General features: G+C 43.6%; 1 protein-coding gene across 1 annotated transcript in view; it reads left to right on the top strand.

Moving 5' to 3' along the window:
- The window catches only part of MLLT10 (MLLT10 histone lysine methyltransferase DOT1L cofactor), a 2,165,838-nt gene extending 2,152,258 nt beyond the window's left edge, over positions 1–13,580 (top strand). The window contains exons 15-16 of the mRNA XM_044065494.1: positions 5,447–5,650; positions 11,646–13,580. Coding sequence (XP_043921429.1) covers positions 5,447–5,650; positions 11,646–11,690 — 249 coding nt within the window. The 3' untranslated portion in view covers positions 11,691–13,580. The remainder of the gene's footprint in view (positions 1–5,446; positions 5,651–11,645) is intronic.
- The last annotated feature ends 14,288 nt before the right edge of the window (positions 13,581–27,868 follow it).

The following is a 27,868-nucleotide window of genomic DNA, read 5'->3' as shown; positions in this document are numbered from 1 at the left end:
TGGAGAGTAACCTTGAAACTGACCCTTGGGCATACCAGATTAGTATAGGGAACTGTTTTTTTACTGATCAGATTAGGGAAGGGAACTGATTTTTCACTTGATCAGGAAGGACCAATCGAGAGCCTAATACTTATGAGAAGTCAAGGAGGGTGTAGTGCTTTAGTTAGTTAGTGTTTCCTTATAAGAGCTGAGCAAGTGCAGGGCTTTAGAAAGAGAATAGAGTGATTACTTTGAGAGTTTGAACAGTTCTAAGGGAAAAAGTGAAGAGCAGACTTTGTGGAGCCTGGAATAGTTTAAACCTGTTTAGGCGGCGCTGCCAGACGCTGCTCACTGCGCAAAACCGCGCAAAAAGAGAGTTGTAGGGTTTTAAGAGAGAGAGAGATCAAGGAGTTTAGAATTGACCCAAAATGGCCAATAAAACTACAGCTTCTAGGTAGTAACCACTCCTCCAGGGACAGGCAGGCTGTTCAGTGTTAACCACTCCCACTGGTGAACACAGAGACTTCCCTTTAGCCCAAGCAAGCACTGGCCTTCTAAAAACTTCCAAACAGTTCAGAACAGCAAATCTGTAACTGAACTTTCTTAACTTTCAGAAAGTGGAGAAAAAAGCAAGATTTTTTTTTTCTTTTTGTTGTAGTTTAAAGGTAGATACACAAGCAGCAAAATAATCACAATAGTGCAATAAATGACCCCACACTTGAGTGCTAGGCCCAAATCAGGTAAAATGCAGTTTTTCGAGAAAAAAAACAATTTTAAATTAAGTGCACTTTTCCCAGGCATTTTCTGTTTAGTCCCTAATAATATGTTTGAACTGATTCTAAGCCTCAAACACAAGATAATGAAAGGTCACCCACTGGTGTGGATTCCAGTATGTCCCGCCCAATCTGTCTATATACAGGGAGTATGCATTAAGACAAACTGAAATTCCAGCTCAGGATTGGTGAAAGTCCAGGTATGTACAGCAGTCACTTCCATTAAATTTATTTCTAAAAACAAAATAAATCTAGTTCCAAATCCTCTTCATTCAGAAAAAGAGACTGGCTCTCAATGATTCTTTTTATTGATTTTACTGGGATAAGCACTTTCGTCCTTGTAGACTTCTACAGATCCAGTTCTTATCTAAACTTTCTGTGATCATGCTGCTGTTGTACATAGTGTTACTGAGGGGGAATAGTCCACCTGATTAGCCTTTTACTTGCTCAGAATCTAGACATCTGAGAGGATGTTAGAACCATCCTCTTCTACATGGGGATGCTCACAAGTAGTGCTTAGTAAGCCCATTTGTCCAACTCTTATGTGTTACTAAACTTTGTTATTGACCAATCCTTTTTTATGTTTGTTTGTGTCTTTCGGCTTTTCCCGGTTAGGGGTCGCCACAGCAGAACTCCGGTCCGCTAATGATTGGCAGTTGATTTTTACGTACCGGCTTGCCAGGCCTGACGTACAACCTTCAACGAAGGTACGCTCATTCACGCATGTCTCCACGCAGAAGACGCTTTAGCTGAGAATCGAACCGGACAGTGTCTTTCTGTGAGGCGACAACGCTACCGCAGCACCACCACCGCGGGATCCCAATCATTTTTATGTATAAACCCTTAATTGTAAATGCTTGGCTACCAGACTGAATTTTACAGAATATTTTACAGACATTTTTGTGGTCAACAAACATTGTCATTTTAGCAAATTACTTGCCATTTGGTCCTGTAATCATATGTTTGTTTCAAGTTATCACATCTTTATTATCATTTCTAGTTTTTCTGTTTACTGAATTAAGACGTATTCATGATCTAAAATACTTTTAAACTTCCAGAACAACAAAACAGCCGCCTCCCACATCATTTTAAGAGAGTTTGTTGGTGGGTTCTTGTAACCAAGTAGCACTGCAGGCTTCCTCATATTCCGGGTTAACCTATGAGTCCTGCAGTGGTCAGATAGTTCAGAAATATTAACTTTTACTGAAGTGAGTTCCCAGTACTGCACTGAAGAGAGTTATTAATAGTAATGTTATTTCAGGCTGTAGCAGGGAATACTGAAGAAGTAAAAATTATGAGAATATACCATAAGGTCATAATAAACTTGAGACATCTATTCTGATTTTTATCAGAAATTTAACTTTGAGTGTGAATCTGTAGCAGAATTCCAGAGAAGTTTCCCAAACATTTGCATGGAGGCTTGAACAATTAAAAAAAAACTTGACTAGGATAATTTGGAAGAAGTAACCTAAACAGTTATAGAAATATGAATCACTAAGATCAGGCTAAAAAGTAATGATAGAAATCCACATATAGTAAACTACTCCAAATGTTATTCTCTGGTAGAAACTTGACTTGGAAACACCAATGAATATTTAGTGGCATCAAGATTCCATCCCTCAGGTATCCATAACAATATCAAGTCAGTGCGTTGAGAATTATCAAAGATGCCCAACAGGTGAGTACCTGTAGCTAGTACCATATATGCTCACTTGACATTATAACTTTGATCTACAGCAAAAGTGGGATATGGAGGGAGACTGTCATGTATTAGTGTTACCAGGGAAGCCTCCCCCTTTATGGACATCCACTAATGCCATGTTATACAGCCAGTCCCCAGAAGGTTTGTCCACCTTCAGGATGACTGATCTCCTTGGACACCTGTGGACAGTACCCTTTAAGAACTGAAATCCCTTCTTCAAACATCATTAATTTCGCCATTAGTAGTATACCTTTTTCCTGTAAAGCATCAGAGATGCATAGACAGTCAGCCATTGTAGTTTTTAAGCACCATTTTGGCTCCTAATAAAAATATGTTGTCTTCATCCACTATTTCTGACCATAGAAACGGTAGTGATGCTATACCGTAACCACCTCTAATGTCTCCGTACTACTTTAGTAAGAGAAAAAAACTCCTGTTATCCCAATTTGATAAGTTTGCATACTCTGCCAAGCCTGGACACATTTCCTGTAAATAAAGAATTTGAAGACTTAACCTTTTTACATTGTGAAAACACACAGAAGCCCATTTAACAAGATAAGGTATTAACATTCCATGGAGATATTACTTGCTTCATAAAGAACTAAAATCAGATACAGAAACAGTGCCCGTTCACACCTCTTCTGTCTACAAACAACAAGAGAATATATTTGTCTGCCAAGAGAACAGTAAAGAAAGCAACTTTGTAGCATATCTACCCAGATTACAACAAGGCTGTCAGCTGGTAGTGAAAGCCTACAGTTTTGATCAAATACCCCTGAACCACCCCCCGCCCCCAGAAGTGGGCAAATTGCATCTTCTGAGATGTAAGAAAACAGTGCCACAGTGTCATATTAGTAGTCAGACTATGGTAAATTCCCCACAAACTGTTGCTACAGATGCTGCTTGGACTTCCTTACTCACATCAGCTTGGCACAGTGTCGCACTGATCTTGAGCAGCATCTCATCTGCTTGGGCACAACTACAAAGAACAGTCTCTCAACATAGTTATACAGTGGTATGGTATCTTATCTAGCCCACTGGCTGAATGACAATTGTGATGCAATATATTTCATTTTAACCAGTGGTGCTTTTCCCAGGAGTTTTAGAAGAGAGCACACAGTAAACTAGAAGAGTGCCACCAAATTCTACAAGTAGAGCAATGAAACAAATCAATTTCCTATTGCAGTCAAGGGCAACAGCTTTATAGCAGAGATCATTTTCCTGTACTTGAAAGGTTTGAAGAGTGACCATTCTTTGGCAGGAGTGGGGGGTCACCCAAACAACCAGAGTGTAGCCCTTCTTTGCTGACATCACTTTCCATTTCCTATTTTCCACAACACCACCTTCGACTTAATAGGAGGAGACAAATCACAGAACAAAACCCTTAGCCACTAATGAGTTAGCAAACACTGTAAATTAAAAAAAACACATTGAGAATCCCACTGCTCCCCGCCGCTGCAAAAAAAAAAAAACACAATGTGCACAGACTGTATTCTGCCAAGCCGATATTACAAAAAAAATATAGGGCATCAGATAACTGTACAGTAAGTAAAAGTGTTCATTTAAATAAGATTTGCTGATAAAATGGACTCCAGAGAAATGTGTTGAGGGATAAAGCCCGGCCTGTGGCCTAGGTAACCTTAGTTTGATTAGTATTAGTGGCGCAAGCTCTTGCAGTGCAGTTAGGTAGGATAGGCATGTGTATCCAGGTGGTGAGATAGTGATGAAAATTGACTCACATGACTGCCCTGCTCGCACAGCCTCTGTTGGAGGGCAAGGATGTGCCAGGATGTGGGGAGCCAGTGCAGTGAGGCAGGGGGTATGACTGTCCAAGCCAGTAACAGTAGCCCTTGTCAAGGAGTATGAAAGAACACACTTCACAGACAGGACAGCAACATGGTGGTCCCACCTGGCTCACACAACTACCTTGCTGGCACAACCTTCACTGAATGGTGGGAGGGGGTGAAAGGATAGAAGAAGCTGGTGCAGGTAGGATATGAACTTGAGTGCCCAAGCCAGTGATTGTTGCCCTTTTAGGCAGATGTGGAAGAGCATGTATGCATGGAGAAAGGGGTAGAGATAGACCTTGCAGTGACACAAGTGTCTGTGTCGCCACCAGGGTAGGGTTAGATCATTGCAGTAAAAACACCTTGATAGCCGTGATGCCAGAGAGAGCATAAGGAACTCTAGTACTTGGCTGTATGGTAATCCACCACTGCAGACCACTGTCGTCCCATTGTGTCTGGGGATAACCTACTACTGGGAAATGAATGAGAGTTCAGTAAGTGGTAGCTTGAATGAAGGCCAGTAGGCAGGAGGGGGGAAGTATTCAATAACAGAAAGTATATTAAAAAACAAACAAAAAAAAAAAAGGAATTATATGTTGGAATCAAGGTAATATGAAGGTGAAGTTAATCTCAAGTGAGAATGGGCCTGCCATGCTGTGCTGTGTTCCACTGGTAAAGATCTGAGAACAGTTTTTGCAACTAAGTTACGTGTAAGGGACCATCAGTTTAGAGGCCATATGAATCAAGTTTATAAATTACATTTTTTTTATGTTTTTTGCTTTTATTCTTCTCTTAGTGCTCTGTTTCATTTTAAAAAGTACTAAAGTAGATTGGCAGGTTTAAAATTGATGCTAAACTAGGCTGTGCTGCACAGGACTCCTGTTCCTTTGTATTACCAAATGTGGCCATTGAGTAGGCACCAGTCCCATTGTGGCCATTGAGTAGGCACCAGTCCCATGATGACTGCCTGATTTTGAGTCACAAAACAAGATGATTCTGAATTTTTTTGAAGGTAGTCATTGAAGATCAGGAAACAGTGTATACATTTGTGTGTGTTTTTTTGTAATGAGTTCAGTGTAAAGAGTTGCTTCAGTATGGGTGATTTACCCAGTGGGAGAAAAAGTTGAAACACAGTTTTCTTACAAGATACTACTTTCATGCAGAATAATCACTAACTTTATTTTTTTCTGTCTGCCTTGAACAAGGAGCAGCACCAGGCACTCCTGTATCAGTTGATGCAGCAACAGCACCATCACCAGCAGCCTGAGCTACAACAGTTACAAATTCCTGGGCCTGCACAAATTAACATTAATAACCTCCTAGCAAATACCCAGGGTCAGTCTCTGCACACAGCACCTGCTAACCCCTTTCTAACGATTCATGGAGACAGTCCTACACAGAAAGTCATAGTAAGTACACACTCCGTAATGTATGAAGTATAACATTTTTGAGATAAGTATTTTCAAGACTGAGGAATTTGGTCTATTAAAAAAATGATAGTGGTTGTCCTAACCCAACATTTCAAATGTTTTTGTCTTTTTCAGTTCGAAGATGTTCTTCATCTCACATTGCTGCAGTCCTTACATATGGGTAGTCCGCTGTCCTCGGTCGGCCCGAATACCAAAGTATTAGGCTGACGTCGGTCAAGGCGCTTAAAACTGACATCAGGACGTCAGGGTACAAAAGCGCATGACCGACGTCATATCCTCAGTCTTTTTTGCCGCATGGTCTGATGCAGAAGCAGCGTTGCAAGTGCCGTCGGCTCTGAAATTTTTCGAGTTCGGAGTTTCAGACCGAATCCAAGTTGGCTAAGTACCCCGTTGGGGATTATTTTGGTTTTTTCTTGCCTCAGTGTAGTACCAGATGTCAGAAAAAGTGAATAATTGTATTTCTTGTGGGAAACAGATACCGCATAGGGATTATCATTCTTTGTGCATTCCTTGTTTGGGGCCTGAGCACGACGTAGTTGGGTGTCGCTTTTGTGCTAGGTTCAATAAGCGCACTATTAAGCGAAGGTTAGATTGTGCTAGGCTGGTCTTCGGTAAGCGGTGCAATTATAATATGCCGTCGGATTCTCCGGCGCCCGCTTCCACGAAGAAGCGCAAAGACAAAACAGTTAAGCCCAGGCAAGATGAGTCGTCCGTTCCGGACGCCGGTTCTTTAGAGGCTTCAGTGGAACCGGTGGGTCCGACGGAGACTTCTTTAGAGTCTCAGGGGGAGACTTTAATTTTGCAGGATGTGGCCTCTCTTGAGGCAGGGCAGGCTGAAGGGGCTTCTCAGGTTACTGTACTCCCCTCCCTTCCCAGGGTGGTTAGGCCCTCTCCTTCTGTTTCCAAGGCTTCTCCCAGGGGCAGGCCAGGTTTAGCTTCTGTTGGTGTCACTCCTAGTTCAGCAGGGTCTGTGCCTAAGAAGCACATGCTTAAAATGGCAGAAGATTTGATTTCTCTAATTAGAGGTTCTTTACCCCCTCCTGATAAGAGGCCTAGGGTGGAGCCAGAGTTGGGAAGTTTTGAACAGGCTTCAGATGTTTCAGAGTCTTCGGCTGAAGACTTGCAGGAGTACTCTCCTTATTCTGATTCTGATGCAGAAGATTCCACTCCTTCTGCTTCTCCTCCAGAGGATTTTTCTTTTTCAGACACACTTCACTCTATGAGGGAGCATTTTAAGTGGGAAGGTCAAGACTTCTCTGATTCTAGGAAAAGGCTTAGGGAATTTTTGCTTTTACCTCAACATAGGCCCTTAGCTATACCACCTGTTCTGGATGTTGTGCAGGATGTGTTTTCAGAGGCTTCGCTTAATCCTGATTCTCTGCCTCCTGCGCCTGTTAAACCAGATAGGTATTACAGGGTGCCTGAGGCTCATAAATATCTTTATAAGAGTCCTAGGGCGGACCCAGAAACTATTAGTCAGGGACCCAAGGATGTCAAGGCCTCTGTTGTAAAAAATCCGGTTCCTCTAGATAAAGAGGCCAGAGCTTTGGATAGATGGGGAAAGAAGGTCTATACTTCTTCTACCTTAGCAATGAGGGCTTTGAATTGCCAGTTTCATATGTTGAAATATCAAAACTTTCTTCTTTCTCAATTGAAATCTAAGGTGGATGCTCTGGCAGAAGGCATTGAGTGTAAAGAATTACAAGATTTGGTGCATGTCTCTGAGCAGGTTGGTAAGCATTCTTTACAATGTGGTTTTGATGCTGTGCAGGCCTCGCCTAGGGTGGCTGCCACTGGTTCAGTTCTTCGCAGGCACGCCTGGCTGAAGGATCAGAATTTTTCTGACCATGTTAAAACAAGGATTTTGGATGCTCCTTTGCAGTCTGAAGTGTTGTTTGGTCCACCTGTGGAATCAGTCTTGAAGAAAATGGAGGACAAGGCTAAGTCTATGCAGACTGTTAAGGATTTTTTGCAAGTTCAGCCTCCAAAGTTTAGTAGGAATTGGCCTGCTAAGGGGTGGACGTATCCTTCTTATGATTCTCAGTCTAGGGGTAGATCTAGACGTGGTAGGGGCAGAGCTCAGAGTTCCTTCAGACCTAGAACAGGAGTTCACCTGCACAATCTTCGAGTGAGGGTAGGGGCCAGTCCTTTCGTAAACAGGCCCAATGACCTACTTTTTCAGCTGCCAGATCCCTCTTGCCTGGCAGCACCTTTGGGAGGAAGATTGGCACTTTTCAAGGAAAATTGGATTTTAATTACCCAAGACAAATGGGTACTGGATATCATACACCGAGGTTACAAGTTTTATTTCCATACCTTGCCTCCTTTCAAAGGCATGCCAGACGTTCCTCCTCAGCAAAGACTAGAGGCTCACAACCAAATTTCTCTTCTACTTCAAATAGGAGCTATACAACCGGTCCCTCTGCCAGAAGTGGGCCTAGGATTTTATTCTCGCCTGTTTCTAGTACCAAAGAAAGGGGACACGTGGAGACCCATTTTGGACTTATCTATCCTCAACACATATCTGGACATTCCCATGTTCAAAATGTTGACGTTACAACAGCTTTTACCTCTGCTGGGCAAAGATCACTGGATGGTGACTTTGGATCTCAAGGAGGCTTACCTTCATGTTCCTATCAGGCCCAGTTGCAGGAAGTATCTGCGTTTTCGGGCTGGGACTTTTCATTATCAGTTCTCTGCATTGCCCTTTGGCTTATCTACTGCGCCCAGAGTGTTCACGAAGGTTCTGGCTCCAGTGGTAGCTTTCTTCAGGCTAAGAGGAATACAAATCTATCCTTATTTGGACGATTGCCTGATTCTGGCTCAAGGAAAGGACGAACTTCTTCATCATTTACAGTATGTGATGGCAGTGTTAAGATGCCTAGGGTATTCTGTGAACGAAATAAAGTCCAGTCTAATACCCTCTCAGGACATGTGCTTTCTGGGTGTGAGACTGAATACAGCATCCCAGATGGCCTTTTTAACCCCGGACAAACAAAAGAATCTTTCTCTTTATTTCCATCAATTGTCTCGTCAGTCCAGGCTGACTGCAAGGACAGTCCTTCAAGCCGTGGGGTTCATGGCATCTTGTATTCTGGTACTTCCCAATGCCAAACTGCATATGAGGAAGCTACAATGGTATCTCAAAAATGTATGGACAACACTGCCAAGATATGGACACTGTCATTCAGATAATACCTTGCATTCAAAAGGAATTTTTGTGGTGGGCTCAGGAATGTCACCTAAACAAGGGACTCTCTGTGACCCGACCAGAGGCGAGTCAGATTCTAACGACAGATGCCTCAGACAAAGCTTGGGGAGCTCATCTAAATGGAAAATGGATACAAGACACGTGGCCTGCCAGACTTCAACATTTACATATCAACTTGAAGGAGATGTTAGCAGTCCAATTTGCATTGATAGCTTTCAAGGATTTACTTCTTCCAGGGCAGGTGTTGATTCAAACAGACAACACAACTGTCATGTGGTACATCAACAAGCAAGGGGACACATTCATATCCTCTATGCAGACAAGCAATGATTTTGTGGGAGACTGCTCTCAGTTTGCAGCTAAATCTTCAAGCAAGGTTTCTGCCAGGAGCACAGAACTCCTTAGCAGATGTGTTGAGCAGACAAATTATGGATCCCCACGAGTGGAAATTGGATCCTCATGTATTTCAAAAATTGACAGTGTTATGGGGAACTCCAGACATAGATCTGTTCGCTTCTCCACTAAATTACCAGCTGCCAAACTTTTGCACGAAAAGGTTTCATCCCACAGCTTGGAAAGTGGATGCTCTCTCATTCAATTGGAGCAATCTTCACGTGTATGCCTTTCCACCACTGCCTCTCCTCCCAAAGGTACTCCTGAAGGTCAGACAGGACAAGCCAACCATGATTTTAATAGCTCCGGATTGGCCTCGACAGCACTGGTACCCATTACTGAGAAGTCTGGCAGGAGCCTCCATGGCCTTTGCCTTCGATTCCACACCTGCTGTCTCAGGAGAGCAGTCATTTACTCAATGTCAAACTTCACTCTCTACATCTAACAGCCTGGCATATTCGGTTTTAAACCCTGGAGGGTCTCAGCTTCCACAACAAGTTTTGAATGTTATTTTGGAGGCCAGACGGCCTAGTACAAGGAAAGTTTACGCAGGTAAATGGAGGAGATTTTTAATTTGGAGTACAGCAAAGGACTTTGATGTTTCTAAACCTAACTTAAGTGTTGCTCTTCAATACCTTACTGAGTTATTGGACAAAGGTTTGTCCTTCTCCTCTATAAAGGTTCATGCTGCAGCAATTTCTGCTCACTATGACTGTGACCCACCATTGTTTTCTCATCCTTTGTTTAAGCAATTCCTTAGAGGGGCAAAGAATATAAGACCCCCACGTAGAGCTCCTACTCCTGCTTGGGATCTCAATTTTGTGTTGGAGAAACTCACTCTACAACCTTTTGAGCCTGCAGCGACTGCCGAGTTGAAATATTTATCATGGAAGACTGCTTTTTTGTTGGCCATTACATCTGCGAGAAGGGTTTCTGAATTACAGGCCCTTATGGCGGTTGAGCCTTTCTTAATTTTCCACAAGGATAGGGTGTCTTTGCGTACTAACCCTTCCTTTATGCCTAAAGTGGTTTCTAGTGTGGCTTTAAACCAAACTATTCATTTGCCTACTTTTTATGCAAACCCCCAAAATAAAGGGGAGAAGATTTTGCACACTTTGGATATACACAGACAGTTGCGATATTATTTGAGCAGAACTAAAGAGTTCAGGCAGTCTCAGCAGTTGTTTGTTTCATTTGCTTTGTGTTCTCGGGGCAAACCTGTTTCAAAACAAACTATTTCTAAGTGGATTGGTTTTTGTATTGCTTTCTGTTATTCCCATCATGGTAAGGAGATTCCAACTGGGATTAGGCCTCATTCCACTAGGGCTACTGCCACTTCTACAGCTTTTTTAAGGGGGGTGGCTACTAAGGATATTTTGGAGGCAGCTACTTGGAGTTCAGTGCATACTTTCTCTAAGCATTACCACCTTCCACTTTACTCTAAATCTAGGGCTGGATTTGCCACTGCAATTTTACAGGTAATTTTGGCAGCTCCTAATGCTGTATAGTTTTGCCATCCTCCCTTACCTCTGCTTTGGGATTCTACCCATATGTAAGGACTGCAGCAATGTGAGATGAAGAACATAGTACAGTTTTGTACCTACCATAAATGTAGATGTTCGAAGATCCACATTGCTGCAGTCCAATTTACCCTCCCTCCTTCCCCTCTGTAGTTAGAGGTGGTTGTGTGGTTTGGGTTGTAAATATGGTAAATATGTTTAGTACAGGGGTGGTTGGTTGTTTTTTGCTGTTTTTTGGCTTTGCCCTTTCTTTTTAGGGCCTTCTGACATCTGGGGCAAGAAAAGACTGAGGATATGACGTCGGTCATGCGCTTTTGTACCCTGACGTCCTGATGTCAGTTTTAAGCGCCTTGACCGACGTCAGCCTAATACTTTGGTATTCGGGCCGACCGAGGACAGCGGACTACCCATATGTAAGGACTGCAGCAATGTGGATCTTCGAACATCTACATTTATGGTAGGTACAAAACTGTACTTTTTGTTGCTTCACTCATTGAAATAAAATGCAAATCATAGATAAACACTCATGCCTTCTAAAATTTACTAGCAGTGCCTGTCTTCACCTCAAGTAACATCTTGACATAGCTGTTGTTTTGCTAATGAAATGTTTCATGTATTTCTTTTTGAATCTGTTGGCTTTCTGCTTGGAGCGTTTTGGTTCTGCACACCTTTAGCAGTAAAGCTAATGTAAAGTAAACTGAAAGATTAGGAAAGTTTCACTTTTCTTCTTTCTTTTCTTTTACAGCAGTTTTGGTTAATGAGTTTACACTGTTTTTCCAGTCACTGTAGAGGAGTTTGCTAATTTGCTACCTAATGTTGAGTATATTAATTGTAATTTCTTATATTGCAGAGGCTTAATGAAAAAATCGGATCTGTTGTGCAAGAGAAAAGTTGATGGATTTATAAGTATTTGAACAGTATACATATATGTCTGTGTTATAATCTGCCTTTCTGCAACTCTCAGGAGATGTGACAGAAAAAGCTGGATAAACTGAACAGATGAGAGTATTCTTCACAAGGACAGTTTTTTCTTGTCTGTATTTGGCAGTTTTAAAGATAATGTTGCACTAAAATTGTACTTTTTACTTCAGGGACTGCAGATAACTACAGAAAGAACAATTCATTCAGTAAATGTAGCCAGTTTAACTTTTTGGCAGTGGACCTGTACTAGTTTGAACTATAACATGCCCAAGTTTTAAAAGACAATCTGCTTACAAAAGAAGAAATACGCTTGTGTAAAATTGTTTTTATTGGTAGTGCTGTACAATTTTTATCTCCAAGCTCCTTTCAAAGTAGGTTTATGCAGCCTCATTATTTACAGTGTATGCCTTTCTCTGGCGTTTCATGTATGTGTTTGTCGTAACTATGATGGACCAGATTAGTATTCAAAGACGGAAGACATTACATGGCACCGCTGCAGAAGGGTTTGTGGTAGCCTAAACTTAAGTGCCTCTTGAAAGTGCAATGATGCTGCGAGTGACTTTGTATGCACTCCTGTAAGTTACTGCAATAGGAAGAAATCTTTTCGATGCACAATTTGTTGATTTTGCTTTTTTTTATGGAAAAGTACATTTCTCAGCTCAAGTTGATGTATTTGCAGCATCCGTGGCTTAAGCAAAGCAGCATGAAGTATGTTTGGTTGGCATGTTGTTTTTGCTGGTCCTGTAAACCTCAGAGGAAAGAAATACATGAGGTTTGTGGTACATTCCATTTTTGTTGCTCATATTATTGGATAATTAAAGTATCTAAGTAGTGTGTTTAGTTCATTGTTTAAAATGTATGATTTAAGGTGTATTTCTTATGTCACACTAGTATTCAAGTTATTCGTTCAGAAGCTTGTTCCATTAACTTTGATGTTCAAAGACATGTTATAGATGCTCAAAATGTCATAGAAAATTTATAATACAAAACACCATCACCATAGTAGTGCAGTAAACATTTCCACTGTAGGTGCCGAAAAGATTGAGAAATAAATTACATTAGTTAACAAGGACCTCCACTGTGTTTAACATCAGTTATAAAAAAATGTCTGCAGCTTCTCAATGTTAAGCATTGCACAGTCTGTACCTCATTTGTGTAAATAGTTTTTGTGAATCTGCTTGGTATTATTGATTTCTTAAAAACCTCAATATTTTGATTTGTAATATTCCTAATTAGCAGTTTGAATGGTGACAAAGTCTCATTAATTTATTTTTATATGTGCAGGGGATTTTAGATGTGAAAACTTTAATCTTTTGTAGATAATTTTCCATATTATATATCAGTGTGGTTTATTTTAGATTCACTCTTTAACCCACTGTAACAGAGTTTGTACAAATGAACAAAATAAATTGATATGTATATCTTCATTGGGTGTAAAATTTATAGATGTATTTAAAGGATTGTACAAAGTTTGTTTTTTTCTGAATACTTTCTTTTTGTAGACATCACTGACTCATTAAAAATGTGAAGGTGATGCGCTGTTGTGCAAGAGGAATTAATAGGGGAAATTAGAACTGTTTTTATTCAGGTTCTTGTATCTTGTGACTGACTGGACATCTCTACCTCTTTCTGTTGTACTATATTCTTTATGCCTTTATAACTATTGAAATTGGTGCTGTTGTAAATTACTAAATTTAGTAAAAGCTTAAGATTTTTTTCATTTAACGGGTTTAATTTTTCTCGTTATTTAATATGTTGGAGTTATGTGATAAAATGCTCAATAAGTAGTTGAGATTCAGTTTTTACTATTAAAGATGTTGCTAGCCAAAACAGGCAGACAACAAAATAAACATTTTAACAAATATCTGTGATGTGCATTCTTAATGTGTCTGTCTTTTTTTTTTCTTTTTTCGTTTACCTGTTTTGTCTTTTTTGATATTTTTTATATTTGTTATGCTGAATGCAGTTTTACAGACAGCCAGGTCCAACAGTCACAAAACATAAACTTTTCACACTGGGGCACACACAGTAGGAACAGCCAGTTTACATTCATTTAGCATCACGTTTGAAACATTTTAGCATTGAAAAAATACATATTCGGCAGGATTCACGATGGCTTGCACTGAGTCTAAGAGTAGTGTAAGACTCCATGCCGCCATCGCGATCCAGGAACAGCCTGAATGTGCGTGTAAGAGAGCACCTAAAACGTTTCTTACACGGACAGGGCGTGGATATGCTAATTACCTCACTTGCAGCCGAAAGGCATGAAAATGAGGTAATTTTGCGATCCAAGAAGCGGAAACCTGCTCGTGTAAGAGCCGTGTTATCTGCAGAAATGTACTCAGTTGATAACTGAGTACCGTTCTGCAAATAACACAATGGAGCCTTGTCAGCTCCAAATAAAGGTTGCAAATGTCCCAGGCAGCATGCCAATGGCCAAATATGTGGCCACTGGCAGCGTATCCTGATGCAAACATAAAATAAAATATATATTTTTTTCGGCGATGTTTAAACGTAGCGCAGCACCGCGCAAACGGGCTGCGCTATAAAAAAACAAAAAAATTAAACCCACAAATGTGGGTTTATGCAAAGCATGAATTTACAATGGAAGGGAATAGCAGGCTAAAACAACATGGCCACCGAGTAGGTATCTAAGCATTAGTAGGCAATCCTATGTAAATGAGTGGTAGGATAGTGAATCATACTGTTACATAGGAAATGAGCACATTCCATGCAGTGTAGGAGTAGGATAAGGGGGAGTAACAGAGTAGGAGATAGGTGACATCACAGGGGGGAATGTATGAAAGGAATGCAGCTCATTGGAGCACAGTGGCATGTGAAAGCTGTCAGTCACACATCATGGAAAGAGGAGTGTCAACAAGTAGGCATGGGAAAGCCAAGAAATGGAAGGTGTACACTATGGATAACACCAAAGTTTCTTGCAGGGCGTGCATGCGCGTGTGTGCGCGCTGACAGGCACGAGTAAGCTAGAGTGCGCTCGTGTAAGCGTGAGTGCGCACGTTTAAGGCAGAATACGCATGTAGGAGTCTGTTTAAACACCTATTAGCTTGTTTGCGCTGGTGTGCGCGCGTTTTAACCCGAATAAGCAGATCCTAGTCCGTCTAAGCATGTGTGCGCGCGTGTTAGCCACTGTGAGCATGTTTTCGCTGGTATGCGCGTCGCTCCCCCCTGAGGAAACAGAAGGGAAGAAGGAAGCATGGGAAATAGTAGGAAGCTAGCAGGGATTACTGGCAGAGCTAGCAGGTGAAAACAATCAGAAGAAGGCAATTACACAGGCAGAACAGTAGCCCAGCCCAGCACTTAAAACTCAGCAAATAACAGTGCAGAATGTTTCTCTCAAGAGACACTGCAACAGAGGAGTAAGCTATTAGAAGTGAAAACTGAAAAAGCTTCACTCAGTCCAAAAATGCTAGGGGCTGCCATAGCTGTTATAAGGAGACATATGCAACTTGCTGAGGGTGGTGACTATGCAAATGCTGCCGGACAACCCACAGTGAGGAGACGGAGAAGAGTGTACAGGCCCAGGGTCACCTACCAGGGGTTACATGAGCTGGAGATAGTGGAGCACTATAGAGTGGACAGAGACCTCCTGCAGCAAATTGTTGAGCTGTGCAGGCCACGCCTCACACACAGAACCAACAGAGGGGAACCCATCCTAGTGGAAACCCAGGTATGTGTTGGCCTAAGAATACTAGCAACAGGTACCTTCCAGAGACCAACTGGTGATATGATGGGGATATCACAGGCATCAGCATCCAGGGTACTGCACCAGTTCCTGGATGCCATGTCAGCACATGTCAGTGATCGTGTATATTTCCCCAATTCCCGTGAGGTATTGGCCGGGAATATGCGTCTCTTCCAGCAAATAGCGGAATACCCTGAGGTAGTGGGTGCAATAGACTGCACGCATATATGCATCAAAGCACCAGCCGGTGAGCGGGGTAGGGCCTACTTTAACCGCAAGGGCTTCCCCTCCATCAACTGCCAGTTCGTGAGTGATGCCCAGGGCATAATAATGAATGTGTGTGCTGGCTGCCATGGAAGCTACCATGATTCCCATATCTGGCATTTGATGCAGCTGTACCAGACATTTGCCAATGGGGACATCCCACATGGTCACTTAGTGGGGGATGCTGGCTATGCACTGGAGCCGTGGCTGATAATATCCATCAGAAATGCACACACACCTGAACAAGAACACCATAATGAGGCACACGCACAAACACGAAATGTAATCGAGCGTGTGTTTGGGCTGCTCAAGTCACGGTTCCGGTGCCTGGACACATCTGGTGGAGCCTTGCAGTACTCACCAACTACATGTACCCAAATTGTCATGGTATGTGCTATGCTACATAATATGATTCTGCGAAAACAGCTGCAGCAGGACCAGCATAGGGCTGGGCCGTACAGCCCCCCACCATTGCCAAGCCAATCACAGGCAGAGCATGACTCGGAGGAGGAACAACCTGAGCCTGCCCCAGTAGGCAGAAGGAGGCGTGCCCAGTATGCCTTGGCAAAGCGGCAATGTATAGCACATACACTGGCTCAGTAGGAACCCTGGAAATGATACCTCTCTTTGACTCGCACATATAGTAAAAGGGATGCCTAAGTTGACACAACCTGCTATCAAACATGTCCAGGGAGTGTAGTATGTGCATCCAATATAGACAGCCCTGCAGCACCACCTGAGGCATGATTGCCATGTGTTAAGCAATGTAACACCATGTAGTATATGCAAACTTGATGACCCTGACTAACATCCTGCCCTCACCAAGCATGATGCCACAATATGAAGACGAGATGATCAATTACAATAATTGGCTTAAGTATTGCTGTTAGTCAAAAGGGATCCAATGCTTGCCAGCCTGGGATGACATGCTGAGCAAGACACGATGCTCCACCTGCTAGGGATGGCATGCACCTATCAGTCCTGGCCTTTAGGATACTGGCAAAGGCTGTTGTCACCCCCACTGTGCCTTGAATAGGTAAGGCTCAAAACACAAACCCACCTCCATAGGTATCACAAGGGATAAGAACCTAGATGTAATGCTACCCAATGCCAGAAGTCTAAACTGCAAGATCCATGCAGTCTAAACTCCCCTCAGCATGGAGAATGTTGATATCTGTCCTGTAACAGAAAACTGGGTTAAGGCTCACAAGAGCACCCTAACACTACCAGGTTACACCTCATACCGTGCTTTACAGCCCCAAAACATGGAACAAACTACAAAAGGAGGGTGACTAGCAATAATTGTCAAGGATAACCACACCCCCATGTTGGTACCACAACAAGAAGCAGCATGGACTATCCATGGTCAAGTAACAGTGCTAAGACTGCCTCCCAGTTTGTAGCCTGCTACAGACTACCGTCCTAATGCCAGGAACTGCACTTGGCCTACGTTGGAACACATGGAAATATCAAGCTCTCCAAACATTATATTGGGTGACTGAAAATACTCAAACATAGACTGAGAGCATTATTCCAGCTCCAACACCCTAGGCCAAAGGTTCCTAGAATCCATAAACCAAAATGCTCAGGAACAACGTACCACTCCCACAAGAGGGGTAAGCATACTGGATGTGATAATTAGCAATATGGGTACTCTGTGGCAGATGAGAATTGTATCCCTCACTGGTAAGATCAGACCATAGAGTAATCACACTGGATATTCACATCCTGACCACAGTCCCTGGCCAGAAAACCACAGTGAAAAACATGTGTAAAGGAAATGTTGCACTCCTCCAAACGGATGTGGAATCCATTAAAGGCCCTGTGCCTGTGAAAAATATGGGCCACACCTCAGAACCCTTTATAAATGCATTCTATGAACACTGTCAGGAATGCATGGAATATGCAATCCCAAATAAAACCAAGGCCCAATACCATACACGCAGGCATCTGGCATGGTGGACCCCAGCCATTACCAAACCATGCAAGAGAATGAGGAAGCTACTACATGATAGAGCAAACCCAAAAAGGGAAGTAATCTCTGATCAGTATTATGGCAATAAAATATGGCCACTCATAAAATCCACTAAGGCCAGCTACAACAAGTTGAATCTGTGAATCTTGGGCAATGTTACACCTGAGGCTGAGCTCTGTCAACTCAGTACTGCCTAAACTAGTCAGGAGGAGAAGGTAACCACACACACCACAAACCCAGTCTCACATAGACCTATCACAACTGCAAACCAAAGACATAAACACACAAAAACATTCCCGGAGGCTCTAATTAAAAACCACCAAATCAACAGAGGCCTCCAAAGCAGACACCCAAGCAACCACTACCCCCAAACATAGCACATGCAACACATAGTACACAAAGTCGGTGTGCCAAACAGTCACAGCCCGTAAGGACAAACAACATGCCTGATACACTTGTAATAGGTGACTCCATAGTCAGACACACTGATGTCCCGCTCACCAGACTGAACAAGGAAAAGGGTACAGTAAGCTGCCTGTAGGCTGCTACAATCCGCCACATAACACAAGCACGCAGGTCACTCCAAAGCAAGTACAAATATGACTCAGTCATTGTCCATGCTGATGTGAATGACCTGAGATGTACCTCCCTGGACTACATGAAAAGAGACATAGAGAAGCTCTCCGATTATGTAGACCAGGCCGGTATGACTCTGACCCTGAGCAGCATCCTACCCTCACCAAGAATGATGCCACAGTACAAACACAGAATGATCAGCTTTAACAATTGGCTCAATTACTGGTGTCATTCCAAGGGGATCCAATGCCCATCTGCTTGGGATATCATGCTTGACAAGCCACGCTGCTTTGCCAGGGATGGCTTGCACCTGTCACCCCTGGGCATCTGGATATTGGCTAAGGCTCTTGCCACCTCCATAGTGCCTTTTGTAGGCAAGGCTGAAAAGACAAACCCACCTCCCTAGAAAACATAAGTGGAAAAAACATAAGGGTAATGCTGCTCAATGCCAGAAGTCTAAACCTCAAGATGCACGCTCTCGAGGCCCTCCCCAGTATGGAGAACATGGATGTCTGTGCAGTAATGATGGAAACCTGCATCAAGGCTCCTGAGAGCACCCCAGCACTACCAGGTTATACCTCATATCATGCTTTTCGGCCCCAAAACCTGGACCAAACCACAACAGGAGGGGGAGTATCTATATTGAGCAAAGATACCCACACGTCCAGGTTACTGACAATGCACAAAGCATCAGAGACCATCCATGTGCAACTAACCATAGGCAAAACTGCTGTACAGTTTGTAGCATGCTACAGACCACCCTCTCAAACCCAGGAACCCCACTCAGCCTTCCTGAAGACACTGGAGAGTATGACTGTCTCTCCAAATACCAAACAAGGTACTCACAAATTACCACATAGGTGGTAATCCATTACGTATGGAAGAAGTAATCAGGGACCTAGGGACACAAGTGGACAGTAACCTCTCATGTGACACTCACATTGCCAACATGGCTAGGAAGACCTTCTATATTAGCCACCTTATCATGAAAGGATTCACATCTACATCAAGAGAAGTCATTGTGCCCCTATACTCTTCTCTTATCAGGCCCATAATTGAATACAATGCCCCATTTGGGATGTACCTTACCCGACACCTGCAGCAGTTAGACCTCAAAAGTACCTCACCAAGAGGATAAAGGGTCTCAAACATTTGTCATATGCTGCCTGGCTGACGACACCCCAACTGTATGCAGTCACATACTGCATACTCAGAGGTATGCCCGCTGTACAAGGCCATGTCCAATACAAAATTGATGGACATGCTCCACCTCAGAAAATCCAAATCCATCAGAGCCGCGAGAGATGTCAACCTCAGCACATAAATAAATAGGATGTGCTGGAGGGACAGATGCATAACCCAGAGGCTCCCTACACTCTGGAACAGAATCCCACTCCATGTTAGGCAGAGCCCCTCACTGACTCTCTTTAACAGGAATCTTGCCAAGTGGATGGGAGATCGTAGATTTACACTGGGGGTCTTCACTGTGTCACGTCTACACAGAGGCACAGTAAAGTTAACCCTAAATGGGCATAATATTCACATAGCAAGAGTTGGCGAAAGCCACACACACTCTGGCTAGGCTTATAAATGCCCTAGGGCAGATAGCCTAGTATGAACCTATGAACCAATGAAGATACAAATTGTGCAGGACACTAAGGATAATCACAAGGCTTTCTGAACTGATGGTAGGAACCTTGTTGGGAATTCACAGATATGCTCTGAATTACCAAATATTACAGACAATATACCAAACCCACACAAATTGCCAACATCCAACCTGACAGGTTCAGTGTAAACTCCCCCCCCCCCAAAATGCCAAATATCTATCCCAGCAGAGTGCTGGCCCCCTGACACTGCAAATGCTGAGGTAACAGCCAGCATCTTCAAAGCAAAACACACAGCATCAATGGTACGAGATGGTGTCCTGGGCTGTGTCCAACATGAACACCAAGAAGAATGGAACGCCAAATAACACTACTGCTCAATTTCAGCCTTACCACAGGATATGTACCCAAAGAGCAGTGTACAGCAACAATGGTCCCTCTCCACAAAGGTGGTGCCTGAATGGATACTGCAAACTATCACCCCAGAATCCTGACAAGCTTGGTCTGCAAAGCTATGGAAAGGATCATCATGAACCTCAGAAATAAAGATATTGGGGACCTACAGACACTGGACCCTACCCAGCGTGGCTTTCTTAAGGGCAGATCCTGCCCCTTAAACATGATTGACTCATTTGAAACAGTCATCAAGGCCATTGATGAGGGGAATGTGGTCCACACAGCCTACCTGGACCTTGCAAAAGCCTTCCATACAATACCCCACGTGTTCATTATAGATAAGCTCACCAGCTTAAATATAAACCCCTATGTCAGTAGATGGGTTGCAAACCAGCCCAAGGACAGAACTGACATGGTCAGAAATGCTGCAGCCATGTCAGACTACAAACCAGCTACAACTGGCATCCCACAAGGCTCAGTCCTGGGACCTCCCTTGTTTGGTATATATTTCCCGTAGGTACAGGCCAACATGGAAGGACTGTGTCTGAACAAGTTTGCAGAGGACTACAAACTGGGCACCATATCTGACCCTCCAGCTGACACAAGCATCCTACAAAAGGGCCACATAGAAACAGACAACTGGTGCCATAGCCATGTCATCAAGCTAATTGCAGAAAAGTGTATAGTCATCCCCTGTGGATAAACAGTAAGTGCCCACCAATTACCACATAGGTGTTAACCCATTAAGTACTTTCGAAGTAATAAGAGACCTGGGGACACAATTTGATAGATATCTTGCATTTGACAACCATGCGGCTGTAGTGGTTACAGAAACATATCATATACCCACCTAATCATGAAGGTAGTCAGATCTAGATCAGGGGAGGTCATCGTGCCTCTTCAGTCATCCTTCATCAGCCTCACAATTGAGTACAATGGCCCCTGTGGGATGTACCTCAGCAGACACCTCCAGCAACTGGAAACACCCCAAAAGTACCTCACCAGGAGGATCAAAGAGCTCGAACAGATGCCATGTGTTGCCTGATTAAACAAACTGCAGCTCCACACAGTGCCATACTGCCTGCCCAGAGGCAATCTGTGCCTGATGTATAAAGCCATGTCCAAGCTGGAATCAATGAACATGCTGCACCTTGTACAATCTGAATGCCAGTGAGCTATGCACATGAGACCTGAACCCCAGCACTGACATACATAGGACATGCTGTAGTGATTGATCCATAACCCAGAAGCTCCCTCCACTCTTGAGTAAACTCCCAGTACAGGTTAGCCAGAGAGTCCCTCATTGACTCTCCTCAACAGGAATCTTGATGAGTGGATGGGAGATGGTAGGTTTACCCTGGGTATCACTGTCATGTCACGGGTAGACAGAGGCACAGTATACTAACCTTGAAATATGTCATGTCAAAATCCAGTTACAATGTGTGTTGAAGGACAAACACTCTCTCTGACTAGCAGTAGAAATGGCCTAGGGCACATCGCTAGTGTTTGTCAATGTCCACCCAAGTTGTGGAATACACTACCAATGTTGGACAAGCCTGGTTTAAGTAGTCCATATCCTAACAAAATGCAACATGGTCATATGTGCACAACTGGCCCTTAACCAGTCTGGTGTGCTCACTATGAATATGTAAAGCAGTGATAGGACTGAAACCCAGGATACTGTCCACCACAGTGAAAGTACTGAACCAGTACACTATATGATATTACAGTGTTTGGTCAGTATGAAAGGATGTTGACAACTGTATGCAAACTATCCCATGGAAACCCTGCAGGCACAGTAAAATCCATGTTGGGTTCAGACACAAGCAGTTGGGCAGTAAGTACACAGCATGACTCCCAACACACAACTATAAATGTGAAATATTGTTGAAGTTCACACACAACCACAAATGTGGTGGACTGCAGATTTCAACATATGGAAAGCTCACACTGGGCATGCTCGCACACTTTGATAAATGAGACATATGTCAGGCAACAAGCCATGGAAAGCCTGAACTGGGCATGCTCACACACTTAGGCCATGTCTCAGTTTAGCAGTTGGCCACACATATCTGGTATTTGTATGTGTTAATCCAGGAACCAACCACAATACAGCAATCTGCCCAGTGCACACAGTTAAATGACTACAGAGACATAAGTTAAATAGTGGATCCCTCTCATATTCAAACATCTTCCACAGATACACAAGTTGTTCATAGAAACAGGGAAAGCTATGGCAATAAAGACCTGCAAACAGTTTATCAGCAACAAATATTGTGCATCTGAAAATTAAACATATGGTTGTAGAGGTCAATACTAGGCTGTTTGCCCTAGGGAATACAAGCTTAGCCAGAGTGTGCTTGGTGTCTGCCTCCCCAGTACAGTAGGCTACTGTGCCTCTGTAAAGTAGGTCACAGAAGGCACCGTTTAAGGCTAGTGTGCTGTGCCTCCGTGACGCAGGGACACAGTGGAGATCCCAGGGGTTGAATTTGCAATGTCACATCCATGTGGCTGGTGTTTGCTGGAAGAGAGTTGGTGAGGACTTATAACAGTAATTGGGCGTCAATTACAGACTGAGGGGAGCCTTATCTGCAATGTCTAGACAATTTCACTGTCAACACTGTGATGTGATGAGTTTGAGGGATTGAAGTGTCGTGCCAATACTGTTCAGAGACATCCTCCCTCTGTGGGATATTGCTCTGTAATGTATTAGCTCCCTCCTTCTGTTGTACAGCTTATATATGGCTGGTGTACACCAGACAGGTCTCCTGTTGTGGAGGAGTCATGGGTTTATTTGGGATAGCATGATCAATGCAAACCTTCCAGATGCTCATAGAATGCAATTGTCAAGGATTATGCAGAGTGGCCTGTATAATCCCCAGCATGGGTCCTTTGAAGTCTTCCACCCCAGTCTTCACAAGTGCAAAGTCTGCTTTTGATAAATACTTTGTTTGCAGTGACTTCCTTGCCTGGGGGTGGGGATGGGATATGGATGTCCAGGGAAAGTTGGGTATGGTCAGATATTAACAATGGTGGTCTACCTCTGGTGTGGAACATAGAGTCCCCATGTTGCAGATGGTCAGGTCCAATATGTATTCCCCCTTGTGGCTGTGGTGAGTGGTCCTGCCATAGCACATGGATTCACAAATTGTAGTGGCTGTAGGGTGATGTTGAGGCCTGAGTAGTTCCCCCACACAATATACCTATACCTGACGTTAACCACTGTAATGGTGTATGTGAACACCTTCATATCCTACACTGTTCCCAAGGAAGCAAAGTGTGTGTCCTGGATATGGGAGGAGTGGTCTGAACTGGTTGTGTTGTGTGTTACAGGTCCTGTGGTCACGAAGCATGGTATAAAACGTAACCTGGCCGTGCTGATGTGCATATCTGACCCTGAAGTAGGCGGCTGTTAATGCATATATATGCTATCCCCCTAACTGACAGATAGTAATAGATGTACATACTTCTATATAAATAATGATGTCAGCACCCTATAAATACTGCAGGAGAAAAACAGATACCCAGTAATTCGAATAGTGCGCTCCACTAATGCGTCTCTCTCAAGTGTCATAACATAGTTAGGTAGGGGCTTGAATCCTGCAAATGCTCAGTGTGTGTGTGTTTGGGTGAGGGGGGTTAATGTGTGTGCAATTTTGTGTGAAAGAAATGCCCTTTTGGCAACTAGAAGAACACACTACATGATGCACATTCCTCTTTCTAAATACTGATGATGTCAGCACCCTATAAGTACAGCAGGAGAAGGAAAACCTCCCAGTAATGCAAATAGCGTGCTCTGCTAATGCGTCTCTCTCAAGTGTCATAACATAGTTAGGTAGGGGTTTGAATCCTGCAATTGCTCTGTGTGTGTGTGTGTTTGGGTGAGGGGGGTTAGTGTGTGTGCAATTCTGTGTGAAAGAAATATCCCTTTTGGCAACTAGAAGAACACATTGCATGATGCACATTCCTCTTTGTAAACACTGATGATGTCAGCACCCTATAAGTACAGCAGGAGAAGGGAAACCTCCCAGTAATGCAAATAGCACACTCTTCTAATGCGTCTCTCTCAAGTGTCATAACATAGTTAGGTAAGGGTTTGAATCCTACAAATGCCATGTGTGTTTTTGTCACACAGTTTGCCCATGCGTGTTGGGTGTTGCTCTTAATATTGTATGACATAGATTATATCAGTAATGTCAATGCACACATGAGGTATGTGTGTGCCACATAGACATATGTACCTGTGACCTTAAATAGTTCCCATGTCTGAAGTTTGCCTCATGTGAATACATGGAATTTGCATTACACAACTTTATGACTGTGGTTTTCTGTGCAGGGGCTGCATTTGGTATGTGAATATATAGTGAGAGTAGTCTATGGTGTCATCTTACCAGCGAGGGATACACTTCTGGTCTGGAGCATATAGTCCACATGTTGGTGATGAACAGGTGCAGCATGTTCTCCCCTCTTGTGGGAGTGGTAACAAGTTGTTCCATAGCAATTGAGTGTATGGATTCTAGGAACCTTACACCTAGGGTGTTGGAGCTACAGTAATGCTCCCAGTCTATGTGTGGGTAAATGAAGCTGCCCAATATATTGTTGTTTGGAGACACCTGCAAATATTCATGTATTCTTAAGTAGGCCAATTGGGTTACCTGGGTTTAGGAGGGTGGTCCGTAGCAGGCTATGAACTGGAAGTCAGTTTAACCCACTGTTAGTTGCATGTGGATAGTCTGTGATGCATCACACTGTGGCAACAACCTGGGGGTGTGGGTATAGGTTCATAAGTTCATACTAGGCTATCTGCCCTAGGGCATTTGTAAGCCAAGCCAGAGTGTGTTTGGCTTTCGCCACCCAGTTTAGATTAATGTTGCTATGCCCTTTTCTGAGGTTAGTATACTGTGCCTCTGTCTAACATTGACATGGAAGTGATACCCGGGGTACACCTACAATCCCCCATCTACTCATCATGAATCCTCTTGAAGAGAGTCAATGAGGGACTCTGCCTAACCTGGACTGGGATTTTATTCCAGAGTGAAGGTAGCCTCTGGTTTATGAATCTGTCCCTCCAGCATGTCCTGTTGATGTCAGTGCTGAGGTTCAAGTCTCTCGAGCGCAAAGCTCGATGGGAGTTTGATTTTCTGAGGTGCAGCATGTCCATTACTTCCGTGTTGGACATGGCATTATACGTCTGGGACAGATCACCTCTGAGCAGGCCGTATGCCACTGAGTATGGAGTTATGTTAACCGGGCAGCATATGGCATCTGTTTGAGCCATTTGATCCTCTTGGTGAGGTACTTTTGTGGTCTTTCCAGTTGCTGCAGGTGTCTGGTAAGTTAAATCCCAAAAGGGGCATTGTACTCAATTATGGTCCTGATGAGGGATGAGTAAAGAGGCACAATGACCGCCCCTGATCTAGATGTGAATCCTGTCATGATTAGGTGGGCTATATAAAATGTTTTTCTAACCACTTTGGCCATGTGGTCATCAAATGAGAGATTGCTATCAACTTCGGTCTCCATGTCCCTAATTACTTCTTCTGTACGTAATGGATTACCACCTATGTGGTCATTTGTGGCCACTTTATTTTTGCCAAAGGGGATGACTATACACATTGTGGCAATTAGCTTGTGGCCATGGCTCTGGCACCAGTTGTCTGTTTCTATGAGGCCCTTTTGGAGGATGGTTGTGTCGGCTGGAGAGTCAATTATAGTGCCCAGTTTGCGGTCATCCGCGAACTTGGTCAGCCACAGTTCTTCCATGTCGGCCTGTACCTCCGAGACATATATACCGAACAGGAGAGGTCCCAGGACTGAGCCTTGTGGGACACCACTTGTAACTGGTTTGGAGTCTGACATGGCTCCAGCAATTCTAACCATGTGAGTTCTGTCCTTGAGCCAGTTTGCAACCTATCTAGTGACATAGGGGTGTATATTTAAGCTGGTGAGCTTATCTATAATGCCCGAGTGGGGTATTGTATCGCAGGCTTTTGCGAGGTCCAGGTAGGCTGTGTGGACCACCTTCCCCTTGTCAATGGCCTTGGTGACTGTTTCAAAGAAATCAATCAGGTGTAAGAGGCAGGATCTACCCTTAAAGTCACACTGGGTAGGATCCAGTGTGTGTAGGTCCACAATATCTTTATGTATGAGGCCCATGATGATCCTTTCCATAACTTTGCAGACCAAGCTAGTCAGGCTTATGGGGCGATAGTTTCCAGGATCCGTTGAGGCACCACCTTTGTGGAGAGGGACCACTGTTGCTGTACGCCACTCTTTGGGTACATAACCTGTGGTAAGGCGGAGATTGAACAGTAGTTTTATGTTTGGGTTTAGCTCATCTTGGAGTTCATGTAGGATGCAGCCCGGGACACCGTCTGGTCCCATTGATGCTGTGTTATTTGCTTTGGAGAGGGCGGCTCTTACCTGAGCATCTGAGATGTCAGGGGGGCAGCACTCTGCTGGGATAGATATTTGCCCTTCTGGTGGGGAGGGGGGGTTGTGCTGAACCTGTCAGCTAGGATGTTGGCAGTGTCTGTGGGTTTGGTGTAGTCTTTTGTCATTTTGGACTAATTCTGAGCATATCTGGGAATTCCCACCCAGGTTCCTAACATAACTGAAGAAAGCCTTGTGATTATCCTTAGTGTCCTGTGCATTTCATCTCTCAAAGCTGTCCTTAGACGATTTTATGAGTGCCTGTAGTATTTTGCTAACACTGAACAGAGATGCTGCCCCTTTTTGGGGTTTTTCTCTATCATGTAGTAGCTTCCTCCTTCTATTGTATAGTTTGCTTATGGCTGTGGTTCACCAGACAGGACATCTGCCTTTGTAGGATTGGGTCGTGTTTTTATTTGGGATTGCATGATCCATGCATTCCTGAAGGTGTTCATAGAATGCGTTTATAAAGGATTCTGTGGTCTGGGCTGTATTTTCCACAGGCCCGGGGGCTTTGAAGGATTCCACCTCAGTTTTGAGGGGTGTGGAATTTGCTGTAGAGAAGTTTTACACTGTGGTTTTGTGGGCAGGGGGTGGGGTTGGGATGTGAATATCCAGTCAGATTAGTATATGGTCTGATCTTACCAGTGAGGGGTACACTTCTGGTCTGGAGCATAGAGTCCCCATGTTGGTGATGAACAGGTCCTGTATGTTTCCCCCTCTTGTGGGAGTGGTAACAAGTTGTTCCATAGCATTTGAGTGTATAAATGCTAGGAACCTCTGAGCTAGGGTGTTGGAGCTAGAGTAATGCTCCCAGTCTATGTTTGGGTAGTTGCAGTCCACCAATATAATGGTGTCTGGAGAGACCTTCATATTTCCAGTGTTCTCAGGAAGGCCAAGTGGGGTTCCTGGGTTTGGGAGGGTGGTGTGTGCCAGGCTATAAACTGGAAGGCAGTTTTACCCACTGTTAGTTGCACATGGATAGTCTCTGATGCTTCGTGCTGTGCCACCAACCTGGAGGTGTGTGTATCTTTGATGAATATTGATACTACCCCTCCTGTTCTGTTTCGGTGCAATTTTTCGGGCCGACAAGCATGGTATGAGGTATAACCTGGCAGTGCTGGGGTGCTTTTGGGAGCCTTGAACCAGGATTCTGTTACTGCACAGATATTGATGTTCTGCATGCTAAGGACAGT

The sequence above is a fragment of the Protopterus annectens genome, chromosome 3.part0, assembly GCF_019279795.1.
Source record: "Protopterus annectens isolate FY-2018-M chromosome 3.part0, PAN1.0, whole genome shotgun sequence".
In the NCBI taxonomy this organism is placed as follows: Eukaryota; Metazoa; Chordata; order Ceratodontiformes; family Protopteridae; genus Protopterus; species Protopterus annectens.
Note: the sequence above shows the minus strand (reverse complement) of the source record. Positions and strands in the feature narration are given on the sequence as shown.